The 15,701-nt window shown below is 44.4% G+C and overlaps 1 protein-coding gene across 2 annotated transcripts in view; it reads right to left on the bottom strand.

The window, feature by feature from the left end:
* Positions 1–15,701, bottom strand: part of ST5 (suppression of tumorigenicity 5) — a 186,772-nt gene that overhangs the window by 38,247 nt on the left and 132,824 nt on the right. For both annotated transcript variants that reach the window (XM_015414621.1, XM_015414613.1), the window contains exons 12-14: positions 9,810–9,887; positions 2,559–2,699; positions 1,015–1,163 (exon numbers count right to left, since the gene is read on the bottom strand). In XM_015414621.1, the coding sequence (XP_015270107.1) occupies positions 1,015–1,163; positions 2,559–2,699; positions 9,810–9,887 (368 nt within the window). The remainder of the gene's footprint in view (positions 1–1,014; positions 1,164–2,558; positions 2,700–9,809; positions 9,888–15,701) is intronic.

Raw genomic sequence — 15,701 nt, 5'->3', positions numbered from 1 at the left:
AGAGCGGTGGACCTGACACACAGGGTGCCTACCTGCCAGCAAAACTCCCAAGTGCAGGAGGAAGAACTGGCTGGATCCCAACACTGGAGCTGCCCAGGGAAAACAGCAGCCTCCACAGCCAGGGTGGGGCCAGAGAGGCCTGCACAAGGAAGGGTTGCCAGGTCCCCCCGGGGGGCGGGGAAAAACCCGCCTGAGAGCCCAGTTCCCCACCGGCGGGGATTGGGCCACCGGGGGGACCCCACCCCCAAAGCATGCGATGTGCCCAGCGTGAACACCTCACCCGGATGTGACGTAGTCGCGTCGGGCACGTTGCGGGGGGACACTCTATCATCTGAGGGAAAACTCTATGGTTTTCCCTTGGATTATTGTGGCCCCGCCCCCAATGCGCCCGACGTGATTACGTCACTTCTGGGTGATGTGATCACGGCACCCGCACTTTGCGCGCATGCCAGGAGACTCCAGGAGACGTCCGGGATTCCCCCTGCTATTCCCGAGGTAGGACTTGGTAACCCTAGCACAAGGGCAAGTAAGCCCAGAGGCCTGGGCTTGAGAGGGGAAAGCAGGGGGTGGGTACTGAAAGCTGACAGCCTGCGCTGGCATAGCCAATAGGGCAGGAAGGAAGGCAGCTTAGGGGAAGAAGCCATCCAACAGCTCTGTAGCAGGGACAGGGGAGGAGGCTGGGTAGATGTGACTAATGGGCAGGGCTTTTTGGACCTTTAAAGGCAAGTTCCAGGGGAAAGGCCAAGGGGGTGGGGAGAGAGCTGTTGGCCCAGGGAATAGTGAAGGAACAAGGAGGAGCAACCCCCTTCCCATCCCCTTTCTGAGGGCTGGGGGACCTACCAGCATCACACAGCAAAACAGCCAAGGGCCAACCCACAGAGTTGGATTGGGGGATCCTCACAAAGTAAGAGCTGCACTTTTAATCATTGTCACCATCTCCCTGAGCGCCTTCATACCATGAAACAATGTAGTCTTAGTCTGATATTTCATTCATAAGGTTGTTGTGAGATTTACCTGAGTTTATCTGCTATGAATATCACTCGCCGTTCCAGCAGGAGGGAAGCAAAGATTCTGATGATCTGCCGTATACTCAAACACTTGAAAAGACACTCAAAGTCCACATGCTCCAGACGAGAGTCCATCGGCCGTCGAAGTTCTATCACCTGAATGTATTTGGCAAACATAAATTATGCTCTAACTAGCCAACTGTGGTATGGACATCAGTCTAAACGTGGCTGGATTGTTATGTGACAGTAGATGGCACCAATGTTCCCTCTAAGCTGTGGAGTCTTGTGAACAAGAATTCTACTTTGTGAGCTACTGGCATAAAAGTTGTGAGTGAGTGATTAGGCTACTGCATAAATTAGTTTGCCCTGGAGCCATCCTCCCTGAGCGAAAACAAAAATCTGTGAGCCAGAGGCTAAAAAACTGTGAGCTAGCTCACACTAACTCAGCTTAGAGGGAACACTGGATGGCACCTAAGTATTTCTCAGAGCAGCTGCTCAGCTCAAGTGCCTGGAGAATTCCTTTCACCTTTTGCACCGTGTTCTTCCCAGCCACTTCACACGGTACTTTCTGCAATGTGTTCAAATGTTAGAATAGTAATGTGTGCACAGAGGAGTAAATGCCCATTTGGCCTTTAAAACACATGCCACAAAGCTGACGTGGATATTGGCTTTCAAAGTAGAATACAAAGAGTTATGCAGAGAAGAACTAGCTCATATAAATTACTGATCCAGGTATTATCTCTTCCTCAGCTATCTTGGTTTCTGTGATAAAAAACGAAAGAAAATATACCCATTTAAAAGATATGCATGAGGCCAGGGGTCATTTCCTGCAGGAGCGCACAGGAGCGGAGCTCCGGCAGTAAAGAGCCCAGGGGGCAGGCACATGCAGCAAGCCCCACCCCCTGCTCCCAGCAGCCCCCAGTCAGAGCAAGAAGCAGCCAGGTAAGCTGCAGAGCCCCCCCGATCCAAAATGATGTCAGGGGGTGTGGCATATGCAAATGTTATGCTAATGCGTTATGCAAATGAGCTCCTGCACCTCTTTTTCTACGAAATGACCCCTGCATGAGGCAGAACCCAGGTAGCTTTTAAATGACCACATATAGGCAAAACTGTATTAGAGAATATGGGTCTTTAAGAACTGTCACTAAGTGTTGATGTTAACTCTTACTCCACTGTTCTTGCCTGTGATGACTTGTAGCTTTCTGACTTAAAAAGTAGGGAATTATATGGGAAAACACCTTTAGACTGATTGCTACGTAGTTTGTTAACCTGTGGATAAAGCCAAAGTTTGTCGTAATTTTTTTACAAAAAACAACAAGTGACCTTGAAGTATATGACACATTGCTAAATAAATACACATTCGATTTCCAACATACCTCCCACCCCAAGTTGCCTAATGAAACGGATTGCAAATGGAAATGTTCTAAACTCTCACAAGCGCTGGTACCCCCAGAACTGTTATAACTCTCCACTTTTTTCTTCACTATTTTTACTGTTTCAGAGAGGGTGTTTGTTAGGGTTTTTACTTTACAGTTTAAGGCTTCTTTTTACCTCATTTCCAGCTCCGGGCAGGAAAGTCTTGACTCTGATTGTCTTTCCAGGTGCAGGAAAGGGGGACTCCATAAGACTTCTCATAAATGGGTAAACCAGGGCAGCTGATATTCCTCTCCTCCTTTCAACTTCATCTAGTATCTAAACCATCACAATCAAACACAAGAGAAAACAGAAGCAGTGTAGTAACAGCACCCTACATTCATATAGTACGTTGCCCCTGTGATTTGTTAGCAAATATGCCATTGCAAATGTCATGAATTTAAACAAACTGTTAAATTTAAATGTTGGAGAATATTTTTTGACAAATCCGGGATTGGAACACCGGTACAGCTTGGTAAGGAACAGACGCAACAAACAGTTCTCCTTTGGGAAGACCTGTCCCAGTTTTCCATCTGAACAAAGAAAGGACTACGATTTCTCACTGACAGCAGTGTTGGGGAGATGTTTCTTCCTTTTCTGGGACTCTTAAGTACTAACCCTATCATAAATATGAAACCAAAACTCAAGAGATGCAAAAACATTCCTTTCTTTAAAAAGGACCATGATCAAATAGTTGTGTTGACAACACACACTGAATGAATCCACGCAAAGAGCAAAAAGTGACGATCTAGGTGGGTAGTCATGTTAGTCTGCCTGTAGCAGTAGAAAAAAGCAAGAGTCGAGTAGCACCTTAAAGACTAACAAAATGCATGGCAGGAGAGGAAGAGGAGGAGGAGAAGAGGAGAGAAGAGATAGGATTTATACCCCGCCCTTCACTTGGAGTCTCAGAGCAGCTTACAAACTCCTTTCCCTTCCCCTCCCCACAACAGACACCCTGTGAGGTAGGTGGGGCTGAGAAAGCGCTTTCGAGAACTGCTCTTTCAAGAACATCTCTGACAGAACTGTGGCTCGCCCAAGGTCATCCAGCAGCTGCAAGTGGAGGAGTGGGGAATCAAATCCGGTTCTCCCAGATTAGAGTCCACACTCTTAACCACTATACCAAACTGGCTTTCGTGACTCACTGCTCACTTCTTCAGATATAGCTAGAATGGGAGTCCATCTGTCCTATTTATTGGAAGTGGAGTGATTTCATATGTCCAATGACATTAGCAAGCAAATAACAATAGCAGGTGAATGACAATAGCAGGCATGTTTGGATTTAGGTGAGATATGCAGAGGGGTAACAGGCATGGAGAAATCAGCACTGGTAATGAGACAGAAAACCTAGGTCTCAATTCAATCAAGGTAGATTCATTGTTTTGAGCTTCATTATCAATTGCAATTCTGCAGTCTCTCTTTCTAATCTCCCTTTGAAATTCCTTTGTAAGAGCACTGCTACTTTTAGGTCAGCAACTGAATGTCCTGGAAGGTTAAAATGTTCCCCCACTGGTTTTTGAATGTTGGGGTTCCTAATGTTAGACTTATGTCTATTAATTCTTTGTCACTGGCCTGTTCGTCCAATGTAGAGGGTGGAAGGGCATTGTTGGCACATAATGGCATAGCCGGCTTGCATAGTTGCATATTTTGCCAAGGTCACAAATTAGGCATGGTATTTCCCGACTTGCAACAGTATATTGCAACTTGCAACTGTACATTGTCCGCTCTTCTCCTCAGCCCCAAAGCACACAGTTGACTTAACTGATAATCTACTGCTCTAATGTGAAGTCAGCCTGCAAAACAAGACATTTACTACATCACTGCTCAGCCAGTCTTTGGCAGCTTTGTAATAATGTGGTTAATGTGGGCTGAATTCTGAATCGGACCTGTAGCAAACTGCTTCACCACTTTCCCTCAAGTCATTTTCTCAATATGACATTTTAATTGTGTGACTTGGCTCTAAGATTTGGCTTCCTCATTTGTCTAATGTTTCTAAACTACCTTTCTGTCAAGGTACACACACTGGCCAAATTCAAATCTAGGCCTCCCATTCGGTAACCCAGATTTGTTACAGTGGTGGATTTATTTTAATGTATATCCTGGGTTTAAAAACAGAATGCCGAGAGTAACTTCTCTTATATTTGGCTGAGTACTATTATCTTTTTCAATGTTTCCCTCCTTACCCCACCCCTACTTGATCCACACAGAAATAATGTATTTCCCAAGCTTGATAGAAAAAGGGAAAATAGAAAGTGGAAAAACAATTTTGTTTTCAATATTTTTTTCTGTGTTTTCCAACACTGGCATAGTTTGATTTAGTTTCAACTGACATTATCTGAGATTAACCTTAAGGTTAATTCTGTAATAGCTACCTTGTCAAAATTTTATAAAAGTTCATCTATAGAAAATCCATCTCAAATTCCATTATTGCAAACCCAAATTACATTTTTTTTCTCTGTTCCCCTTGTCAATGTGTAGAAAAATCTCCCAGATCCTGGCTTGCATAGTTGCATATTTTGCCAGGATCACAAATCAGGCATGGTATTTCCTGACTTGCAACTGTACATTGTCTGCTCTTCTCCTCAACCCCAAATCACACAACTGACTCAACTCATTCGTATTGATCTGTCTGGGAGCAATATCCAAGACTAGCTGGTAGAGTTTTTGACAGTGCAGTCCTAAACAAGAGATGTGAACGTACGTGATAGCCCCAGTTGGGAACTGTGCTCATAATGCTATTAAATTTAGCATTTATGTAAATCAAAGTTGCCCAAGAAGACCAACATAACCACATTTAATTTTAGAAGGGGTAACTTCTCGCAAATGAGGAGGCTTGTAAAGAGAAAACTGAAAGGAAAGGTAAGGAGGGTCAAATCCTTTTGGGTAACTTGGGAACTATTTATAACTACAATCCTGGAAGCTCACATAAAATGCATACCACAGGTTAGGTTATACAGATAGGTATAAAAAGGCCTGCATGGTTAACAAACAAAGTAATGGAAGCAGGAAAAGGTAAGAAAGATTCCTTTAAGCAGTGGAAAGGTAGTCCAAGTGAGGTAAATAAAAGGGAGCACAGGCTTTGGAAAATAAAAGGCAATTCAGTTGTAATGTATCCATATCAGACCGCGTGCATGGCCATTTCGCCACACGGTCAGGCGAAGTGACCGAGCTTCGCTCCCAGTAACAATGGGACAAGTGGATCCTAGCTGGCACCTATCGGCAGGCTAGGCTCCTGGCCGAGAGCCTATGGAACTCTTGGCCACTGTAAATAGCCAATCACGTGTGTGTGGGTGTGTTTGGGGAGCGGGGTTTGTGCACATATAAACCAGCCTGCGAGCTGGGGTCTCTCGTCTTGTTCTGAGCTGAAATAAAGTATGAGAGCTGAAATCACTAGTAAGTCTCAGTACTTTTCATCAATGATCTGACAGGCAAAAAGAGACTATGAGGAACATATTGCAAAAAACATAAAGACCAACAATAAAAATTTCTTCAAATACATTAGCAGCAGAAAACCAGCCAGGTAGGCACTGGAGCCTTTGGATGACCAAGGGGTAAAAGGATTTCTAAAGGATGATAGAGAAATGGCAGAGAAGCTGAATGCATTTTTTTTTGCCTCTGTCTTCACTGTGGAAGATGGGAGGTGCTTGCCCACTCCAGAACTGCCACTTCAGGCGGAGTGTCGAAAGACCTGAGTCAGGTTGAGGTGACAATTGATGGACAAATTAAAAACTGATGAATCACCAGGCCCAGATGGCAGACATCCAAGAGTTTGCAAGAACTAAAATGTGAACTTGTGGATCTCCTGACAAAAACATGAATCTATCATTAAAATCTGCCTCTGATCCTGAAGAGTGGAAAGTAGCCAATGTAACCCTCATCTTTAAAAAAGGTTCCAGAGGAGAGCCGGGAAATTACAGGCCAGTCAGTCTAATGTCGATACCGGGTAAGTTGGTGGAATCCATTATTAAAGATAGAATCACAATGAACACAAACTATTAATGAACACAAACTATTGAGGAAGAATTAGGATGAATTCTGTAAGGGTAGATCTTGTATCACTAACCTTTTAGAGTTCTTTGAGGGGGGTGAACAAACATGTGGACAAAGGTGACCGAGTAGATGTTGTTTACCTAGACTTCCAGAAAGCTTTTGATAAAGTTCCTCATCAAAGGCTCCTAAGTAAACTCAGCAGTCATGGGATAAGAGGTCAAGTACTCTTGTGGATTAAAACTCATTAATTAACAGGAAACAGTGAGTATAAGTGGGCAGTTATCACAGTGGAAGTTGGCAAGCAGTGGGATACCGCAGAGATCGGAACTAGGTGCGATGCTTTTTAATTTGTTCATTAATGACTTGGAATTGGGTGTAAGCAGTGAACTGGCTAAGTTTGTGGATGACATGTAGTTGTTCAAGGCAATGAAAACCAGGGAGGAGTGTGAGGCGTTCCAAAAGGATCTATTGAGGCTGGGTGAATTGGCGTCAACATGGCAAATGAGGTTCAACATGGGCAAGTGAAGATTAATGGACATTGGAGCCCAAAATCCTAACTATAAATGCACACTGATGGGGTCTGAACTAGTGGTAACTGACCAGGGGAGCGATCTTGGAGTCATGGTAAATAACTCACTGAAAATGTTGACTCAGTGTGTGACTGCAATAAAAAGGGCAAATGCTATGCCGGAGATTATTAAGGAATTGAAAACAAATCAGCCAGAATCATAATGCCTCTGTATAAATCGATGGTGTGGCCTCATTTGGAATGCTGTATTCACTTCTCGTCACTGCACCTCAAGAAAGATATTATAGCATTGGAAAAGGGGCAAAAAAGAGCAACTAAAATGATTAAGGGGTGGAACACCTTTCCTATGAAGAAAGTTTAAAGAGGTTAGGGCTCTTCAGCTTGGAGAAGCGATGATTGAAGGGTGACATGACAGAGGTTTACAAAATCATGCATGGGATAGAGAAGGTAGGGAAAAGCATTTTTCTCCCTTTCTCATAATACAAGAACTTGTGGGCACTCAATGAAATTAATGAGCAGTAGGCTTAGAACAGATAAGGAAGAACTTCTTCACCAAAAGAATAATTAACAGATGGAATCCACTGCCCCGAGAAGTGGTAGCAGCTACAAGCATAGGCAGCTTCAAGAGGGGATTGGATAAACATATGAGGCAAAGGTCCATCAGTGGCTATTAACCACAAGGTATAGATGGAACACTCTGTCTGGGGCAGTGATGCTCTGTATTCTTGGTGCTTGAGGGGGAAACAGTGGGAGGGCTTCTGGAGTTCTGGCCCTGGTGGTGGCACCTGGTTTTGGCCATTGTGTGCCACAGAGTGTTGGACTAGATGGGCCACTGGCCTGATCCAACATGGCTTCTCTTATGTTCTTATGTTCTAAGCAGAGTTACTCATTTCTAAGCCCACTGATTTTAGTGGACTTAGAAGGGTGCAATTCTGCTTAGAATGGCACTGTTAATCAATCAGTGGGATCACATGTATGATACTTCTAGTGTGCCAAAGCGCTTTTAGAATATTTATCTTGTTTATCAACACAACATCCCTATGTAATGAATGGAAAAGTGGGGCATGCCCAAGAATCTGCAGTGTATTCAAAGCATAGATGCAATTTTAGTTGAAGACCTCTAAACCCAATGTTTCTAATTCATGTGTAACCTATCACCTATCTGTTTCTTGTCCATAGTGACACAATGATAGATCGCAAAAAAAAAAAAGGCTAAGAAAACTGTCCCTCAGAAATTCCATTCAGTCAACCTACTCACTGTGAAAAGTCATTCAGAACATATGGTCTGTTGGACACAAGCAGCAATAGTACAGAAAGTTCAAACTGTCTTCCATGTGGTATAAGTTTATTGTCTTAGCCATAGGCCATAACATAAAACTCTTTGTTTGGTGTAGTGGTTAAGTGCGCGGACTCTAATCTGGGAGAACCGGGTTTGATTCCCCACTCCTCCACTTGCACCTGCTGGTGTGACCTTGGGTCAGTCACAAGCTCTGGCACAGCTGTCCTTGAAAAAGAGCAGTTTGTGTCAGAGTTCTCTCAGCCCCACCCACCTCACAGGGTGTCTGTTGTGGGGAGGGGAAGGGGTTTGTAAGCCGCTCTGAGACTCCAAGTGAAGGGCGGGGTATAAATCCAATCTCTTCTTCTTCTTCTTCTTCTTCCATTAAGTAAATCATACTGTGACTGCTTCCTTATATTTGAGAATCTTTGTGTTTTATATATAAGGAGAATAACGTCAGACAAAGGAGCAGTTTACCAGGAGTCTTGTCAAAATGCCCAAGCTTTAATTAGCCCAAGTAAGCTATTTCTTGTCCCTATTAAGTTCCTAACTAGGAACTTGAACCCTTTAGCAAAACTGATGAGTATTTAATATTGTATGCACACATTTGCTATTTATTTATTTAAAACATTTATACTCCACTTCTCCATAACAACAACAAAACTCCATAAACACAAGCTAATCCATCAATGCAAAAGCAGCAAGACAGAAAATGCCAAAATATTAAAACAGGAGTAGAGTCACAGAAAACTAAAGCAAAACCAGGCTTTTAGGCATAATTCAAAACAAAGGCATGAAGAGTCTAAAAGGATGACAATGAAACTAAATTGTTTCGTGGGGCCTCTCTTGTCCAGTATCATATACTGTGACTGGCTCCGGTTCTTCAAGGTTTCAGATGGAGAAAGACCTTTCCCATCCCTGATACAGCTGCCACAGCTTGAACTAAGCACTTGAACATGCAACAAATGTGCTCTGCCCATGAGCTACAGCCCATCAATTTCCCCCTGAAATTTCGATAACTATTGCAAATGCATTCTTCACTTCGTACTGATTCCCTTGTTGCTTGGGCTGCACTATCATTTCCCGGGGGACTCTGGCTGGCAGAACATACAGGCAGTGTGATCCAGGAGATTGGAAGTGTGCTGAATACAATCAATCCCTGGGGGGGGAAAGTCTTTGCAGGCATTCCCTATATGTCTCAATAAACAGATAGTGGGTTGGAGGAGGACCCAAGACGGCGACTGATGCAGACGCCAGAGAGTGGGTTGGAGTTACTCTGGACCATCACCCTAGACATGTGTGCCAAGAGTTACAGCTCAGCCAAAATGGTTTTAAAACACAATGGGGATAAAACAGAAAGGCAGCCAATACCCACACATCACAGATGTTTTTCAACTCAAGGTTTGCTTCGGACACAGAAGTAATATAGCATTCTTTAATAAAGCCAATAACAGAGATGAATTGTCCGATACAGTAATTCAAAAGTACTGTTATTACCCATCAAATGAAGAATTTATCTTCGTGATTCATTAAGTGTAAATGTTTTCTGGGAGTAACTAATAAAGAGATGGGCATTTAAATAAAACCAAACCCTTACCTTTGAAAATAAGTCAAAACAACCCAGGCGGCTGATGACGCAATACACTTCAGGTAGGCGTGGGCCTTTTCCACTCGGCTGACAACAATGGGGAAAAAAAGAAAGGCTTGAGTTGCATTATAATGTTATGCTTGCTCTGTGTTTTAAACAAGACTCTTTTCTTTCTTCATCAAACTAGTCACTTAAGGATCATATTCTAAGGCAGGAATCTAAATGCGTCAGGAAGGCCAATTGACTTTGGCTGTTTCCGTTAACTGGAGACACTCTGCGGCATCATTTCAGTAAAGAAACACGTCACACAGTATCTGCAACTCGCTTCTTTTCTCCTAGGTACACTATAGGTCAGTGGTGGCGAACCTATGGCATGGGTGCCAGAGGTGGCACTCAGAGCCCTCTCTGTGGGCACGCGGGCCATCGCCCCAGCCAGGCCCAGACCATCATTAAAGTGTTGAATTCTCTGCCAAATAATTTTAAGTAAATGAAAGCATTTGGGATTGCTTTCCTTACTTTGTTTGGATCATCTTAAGTTAATGTATGAGTTGTTTTTCCTAAAGTAAAACCTCAGTATTCAGGTTAGATTGCCGTGTTGGCACTTTGCGATATATAAGTGGGTTTTGGGTCGCAGTTTGGGCACTCGGTCTCTAAAAGGTTCGCCATCACTGCTATAGGTGAAGCCACTGAGGCTACTGATTGAGATTGGGAATGAAGGTGAAGCAGCAGTTCATTTATCCTCTGAAAGAGATGCTACCACGCCCCTTCCCAAATCACTCTGCGGGCCCAGCCCACGGTCTGTCTGACTTCAGCTGTGAGGTTCACACCCAGAAGAAGACAAACGAGCCACACACTTGGCGGAATTCATCCTTGGAGGCCTCATTCTCACACACATACACAATTGGTCTGGACAAATTTCCACTGCGAGTGACTGTGGCATTTGGTTGGAGCTTCTTGCTTGTCACTCAAACCCTGTAGCATGCAACACATTCAGGGCAAAATCAGGGTTGAGACAGAAATCTGCTGAATCCAGAATAAGAGATTGTCATCTGTTCAATGGGGGGAGGGGGGAGCGGCTAATGTTTGTTTGTTTGCTCTGTTGGAGTGAGTATGTTTTTATTAACCTTTCTTAATGTCTTTCCTAATGTCAGTGATCAAACAGCTTGGCAGTCTGCACTCAACTCAAAGGAAATAGTAGATTAATGTTTTAACCCGAGAATGACTGTGCTGGTCAGCAGGTGCGTGTGCCGCTGCGGTAAACGTCATGAAGAAACAGTGCAGTTAAGTGAACACAGATGAGGCTATTTCTACGGCAAGACCTGCTGCTCAGCTGACATCACATTTCTGAAGAAGCAGAATCCTTCTTTGTCCTTATTAGGTATTAAAAACCCCTTCTAAGAGCATCAAGTGATTATATCTAGCATGTGGGATTTGGGTTAACATCATTGTGTCAAATCTGCAGGAATGCTGTCGCCATGCCAGGAGTCCTGGACAGCTACCAGATAAGAACTGTCTTGCTGAGTGCCAGTAAAAACACTGCATTCCTGGGTCATATATAATAGCAGGAACAATAACTGCTCACAGTTTAGTCGAAGGCTCTGGCCTTGTGAAATATTATTCCTGCTTTAAAAAAAACCCAAAAAAACCCTCTTCAAGGCTACAGTGTCACTAAGTTCAAAACAACATGGAGTATCTTCAGGGCCCAAAGTTCTCTTGCTTCATAGCCTTCCATTCAAATTCTTCCCCTTACCAACTGCAGTGGCTCCTTTCAGCTTACACACTGATTTAAAAAAAAGAGGAGAACGCCAGAGCTGGAAACCTTCTCAATGGCTGGAGCTGCCTTGTTCCTCAGCTCTGCTGCTGTGGGAGGCTGAACTAATTGACCCGTCAATTCCCTTCCAAACCTGTGATTCAAAAAAAAAAGCTCCAAGCCTATCAGTGTTTATAACTGTTTCTCAGCCAGCCCCAGAATTGTTCATGTTTGAAAATAGTTTACATATATAATATATTAAAACATTTTTAGCTACCTTTCTTCCTTACAGAACTCAAGGCAGCTTACAACGTAGATAAAACACACAAAATAAATTACACTAAAAACATAAAACCCAAAAGTTAAAATCGCAACTCAGGACTGCTGGGAAACTTAACCAAATGCAGTCCTAAACTGAAATTATATGTACCGTATTTTTCGGACCATAAGACGCACCTGACCATAAGACGCACCTAGTTTTTAGAAGAGGAAAACAGGGAAAAAAATATTCTGAACCCTGGGGCTCAGTATTCGGTCCATAAGACGCACACACTTTTCCCCTCACTTTTTTTGGAAGAAAAAGTGCGTCTTCTGGTCCAAAAAATATGGTAATATCTTGAATTTTAGTTACTGCTCTTTATTATTTTGTATGCCACATAAAAGTAAAGCTGCTTTCTTTTTTCCTGCAAACCTTCACCTAACTTCCTTAAGCACATAAGATATGCCCTGCTATATAGAAGTCAGTGGTCCATCTGATCCCTGGAGAAACAAACAGGGCCAAGGCCTTCCCCTGATGTTACCTCCAGAGCTTTTCTTTTTCTGAATATGGAGGTGCCTGTTACTCACCATTAGGGTTGCCAAACCCCCCGGTTTGCCAGGGGTCCCCCCAACACCCACAGCCACCCATCTCTCTCCCTTTAAGGGTGTGCAACCCGTGTTTCATCCCAAGCTCGAACTCCGCAAGCTTGCAGGGAAAAGCCAGCTTCGTTCTTCAAAGGGAAACGCAGCTTCTCTTAAAGGGGACACACCGGCTGCCAGGCACTTTAAGTGGACGTGGTTGCGTCACCTCTGGTGACGCAGCCACGCTGCACTTTGGGAGGCGGAGTTTCCCCGGGGCCCGATTCTGCGGTGGTGGAAATCGGGCCTCCGAAGCAGGGGTTTACCCGCCACCCGCCCCCACTTGGCACCCCTACCTGTTACTCACCATAGCTAGTAGCTGTTGATAGACCTAGCCTCTATAACTATGTCTAATCACCTTTTAAAGCCATCTTTATACTAGTGGCCATCACTACTTCCACTGACAGCGAATTTCATAATTTAATTACTTGTTGAAGAGCATCCTTTCCCCCATTCTGAATTACTGAGCACTCCCTAATATTATGGGTAGGGTTCCCAAGTACCTACCTACGATCCGGCGGGGGACACATGCTTCCCCGCCGGAAGATTCTTGCTTGGAACACAGGCGCTGCACTATTCCGTCGCCCAGACATGACGTAGGCACATAATCGGGCGACGCTCTAGCAATGGGGTTGGAAACTCGATGGTACCATCGAGTTTCCAACCCCATTGCTAGAGCGTCGCCCGATTATGTGCCTACGTCATGTCTGGGCGACGGAATAGTGCAGCGCCTGTGTTTTCCCCGTGGGAATGGTCCTGTGAAGCTATACATACCCCGCCGAATTAAGGTAAGTACTTCGGAGCCCTGATTATGGGAGTGGGAGAAAACGTTCTCTCTATCTACTTTCTCCACCCCGTGCATAATTTTATAGCCTTTATCATCTCTCCCTCACTTGTCTTTCCTTTAAACTAAATATTCCCAATATTCCTTAGCCTTTCCTCATAGGAAAAGTGAAGGAGCCCTTAATTATCCTGGGGCTTTTCCACACAAGGGCCTTGTTCTGTGTTTTCTTAGCTGTCAATTCATTAGCAGAATTGTATCAAATGCTAGACTTCCATATGTCTTCTCTCCCTCCAGTTTTCCAGCTGCCACATCAGTTTCTTTTCTTACAGATGTGCCTCAATTTTATCAAGTTTTCTGAGGGTGTGATCATCACTAGCTGTCATCGCCAGTGGTGGCACCTTCCTTCCTTCCTTCCTCCCTTCCTCCCTTCCTTCCTTCCTTCCTTCCTTCCTTCCACATGTGCTGTATCCATATACTGACCCACTGCTAGAAAAGGGGCTAGGCATGGGCATGTGTGGGAATTGCCATATTGTCCCTGCAGAGGAATGCCCTCCACACTAAAGTTTACACCAAAATGTGGACATTTGAGGCTGATAAACTGGTTTTTAAACATTCCCCTGTCAACAAACAGCAGGCAGAGAGTAGACAATTGCTCACCCATCTAGTCAACTGCTTTCAAGCAGCTGGCACTTAATGCTTAGTCATGTATCTCTAGCAGGTCGAGAGCGAGGAAGCAGGCCAGCCGGGCACTTGGTTATCCTAGGGTTGCCAGCCTCCAGGTGGGGCCTGGGGATCCCCCGCTTTCACAACCGATCTCCAGCTGATGGAGATCAGCTCCCCGGGGTTTGTGGCCTTATGACACATTTCCAGTGATGTCAGGGGGTGTGGCCTTATGACACACTTCCGGTGATGTCAGGGGGTGTGGCATATGCTAATGAGTTATGCTAATGAGTTCCCCTAGCTCTTTTTCTACGAAATGACCCCTGATTTATTTATATTTACATGCATATCCCGCCCTCCCTAACATTTGGCAGGCTCAGGGCGGCTAACAGCAAATAAAAGACTTGCTGACATACTTGCCTGTACAAGGGGGGGAATCCTTTCCATGGGGAGAAAGGGGGTGTCGAAGCATATCAAGAGAGCCAAGCATGAAGACACAAAGCAGCAAGTGCTCCTGTGCTTTCTGAAGGTGCACGGAAGTAAAGGAGCGCAGCAATTCCTCCCCCCCCCCAGGGCAGCGAGAGAAAACCATACCAATTGCTGTACGCATGCAAGAAGAGCAATGGCAGCTCCTGTGCCTTCTTATTGCGGTATAAGATATATCATTACCAGGCAAGTGTTTTTTTAAAAAGTTATTCCTTGAAAATTTACTATTGCAAGGAATAAAAATACTGAGGCAGGGAAAAGACCGCACAGGACGGGGTTGTCCCCAGTCATGGTCCAGTCAGCGGGAAGTGGGGGTAAATGGGAGGAACTGTTGGATCCCCAGGCATTCGAAATAACTCCACATTTGATTCAAAGCAAGGGGGGGGGGAAGAGCAGAAGACATATGAAGCAGGTAACATCAGATACAATGGCAGCTAGCTGACAGAAACAAACAAACAAAAAAGCACAGGAAGCATGTGACTCAAATTTGCTAGTAAGAGTAGTCCCAAAAGAATCAGGGGAAAAAACAACAGCGAAAACGTGAGGCGAAAACTAAGGGCTCAAGAGATACGCGGAAACCAGGGAATAAACCAAAGCAGTATGGGGCAAGAGCCAACACAATAATGCCACATGGAAAAGCCCTTGATTGCCCTCTTCTATGCTTTCTTTAGTATTGCAAGATACTACTTGTGTTACGGTAACCAAAACTCTATACAGAATTCCAAATGAAGCCACACAATAGAGCTATACAGGGGCATTATAATATCGGCTGCTCTATGTTCGATCCTACCAACTGCCCAGGAACGACTGCACAGGTATTCAGCATGGCACAGTCTAGGCACTTATCCCTTTTGAGTTGGAGGGGCACGGGTTATTTATGCACGTAAAGTATTTTCATCCTGCTAATTCGGTTTTTAAAACTTCCAAGGCGGCTAAAACCTCAGTTCCTTGCGTAGCGATGCTTCCAATGTTCCAATATGATATATCTTGTGGAAAGATATAACATGAGAACATCCTATAATACAGAGTTCCTGGTAGGAGGGCAAAGGGGTTCTGTGGGGCTCAAAACAGAAGAAGAGATTGGATTTATACCCTGCCCTTCACTACCCAAAGGAGTCTCAGAGCGGCTTACAAACTCCTTTCCCTTCCCCTCCCCACAACAGACACCCTGTGAGGTAAAAGAAGAAGAAGAAGAGATTGGATTTATATCCTGCCCTTCACTACCCAAAGGAGTCTCAGAGCGGCTTACAAACTCCTTTCCCTTCCCCTCCCCACAACAGACACCCTGTGAGGTAAAAGAAGAAGAAGAAGAGATTGGATTTAT

Source organism: Gekko japonicus, unplaced genomic scaffold (assembly GCF_001447785.1).
Source record: "Gekko japonicus isolate JY-2015 unplaced genomic scaffold, Gekko_japonicus_V1.1 scaffold1601, whole genome shotgun sequence".
Lineage (NCBI taxonomy): Eukaryota > Metazoa > Chordata > Lepidosauria > Squamata > Gekkonidae > Gekko > Gekko japonicus.
This window is presented reverse-complemented; position numbering and strand designations above follow the sequence as displayed.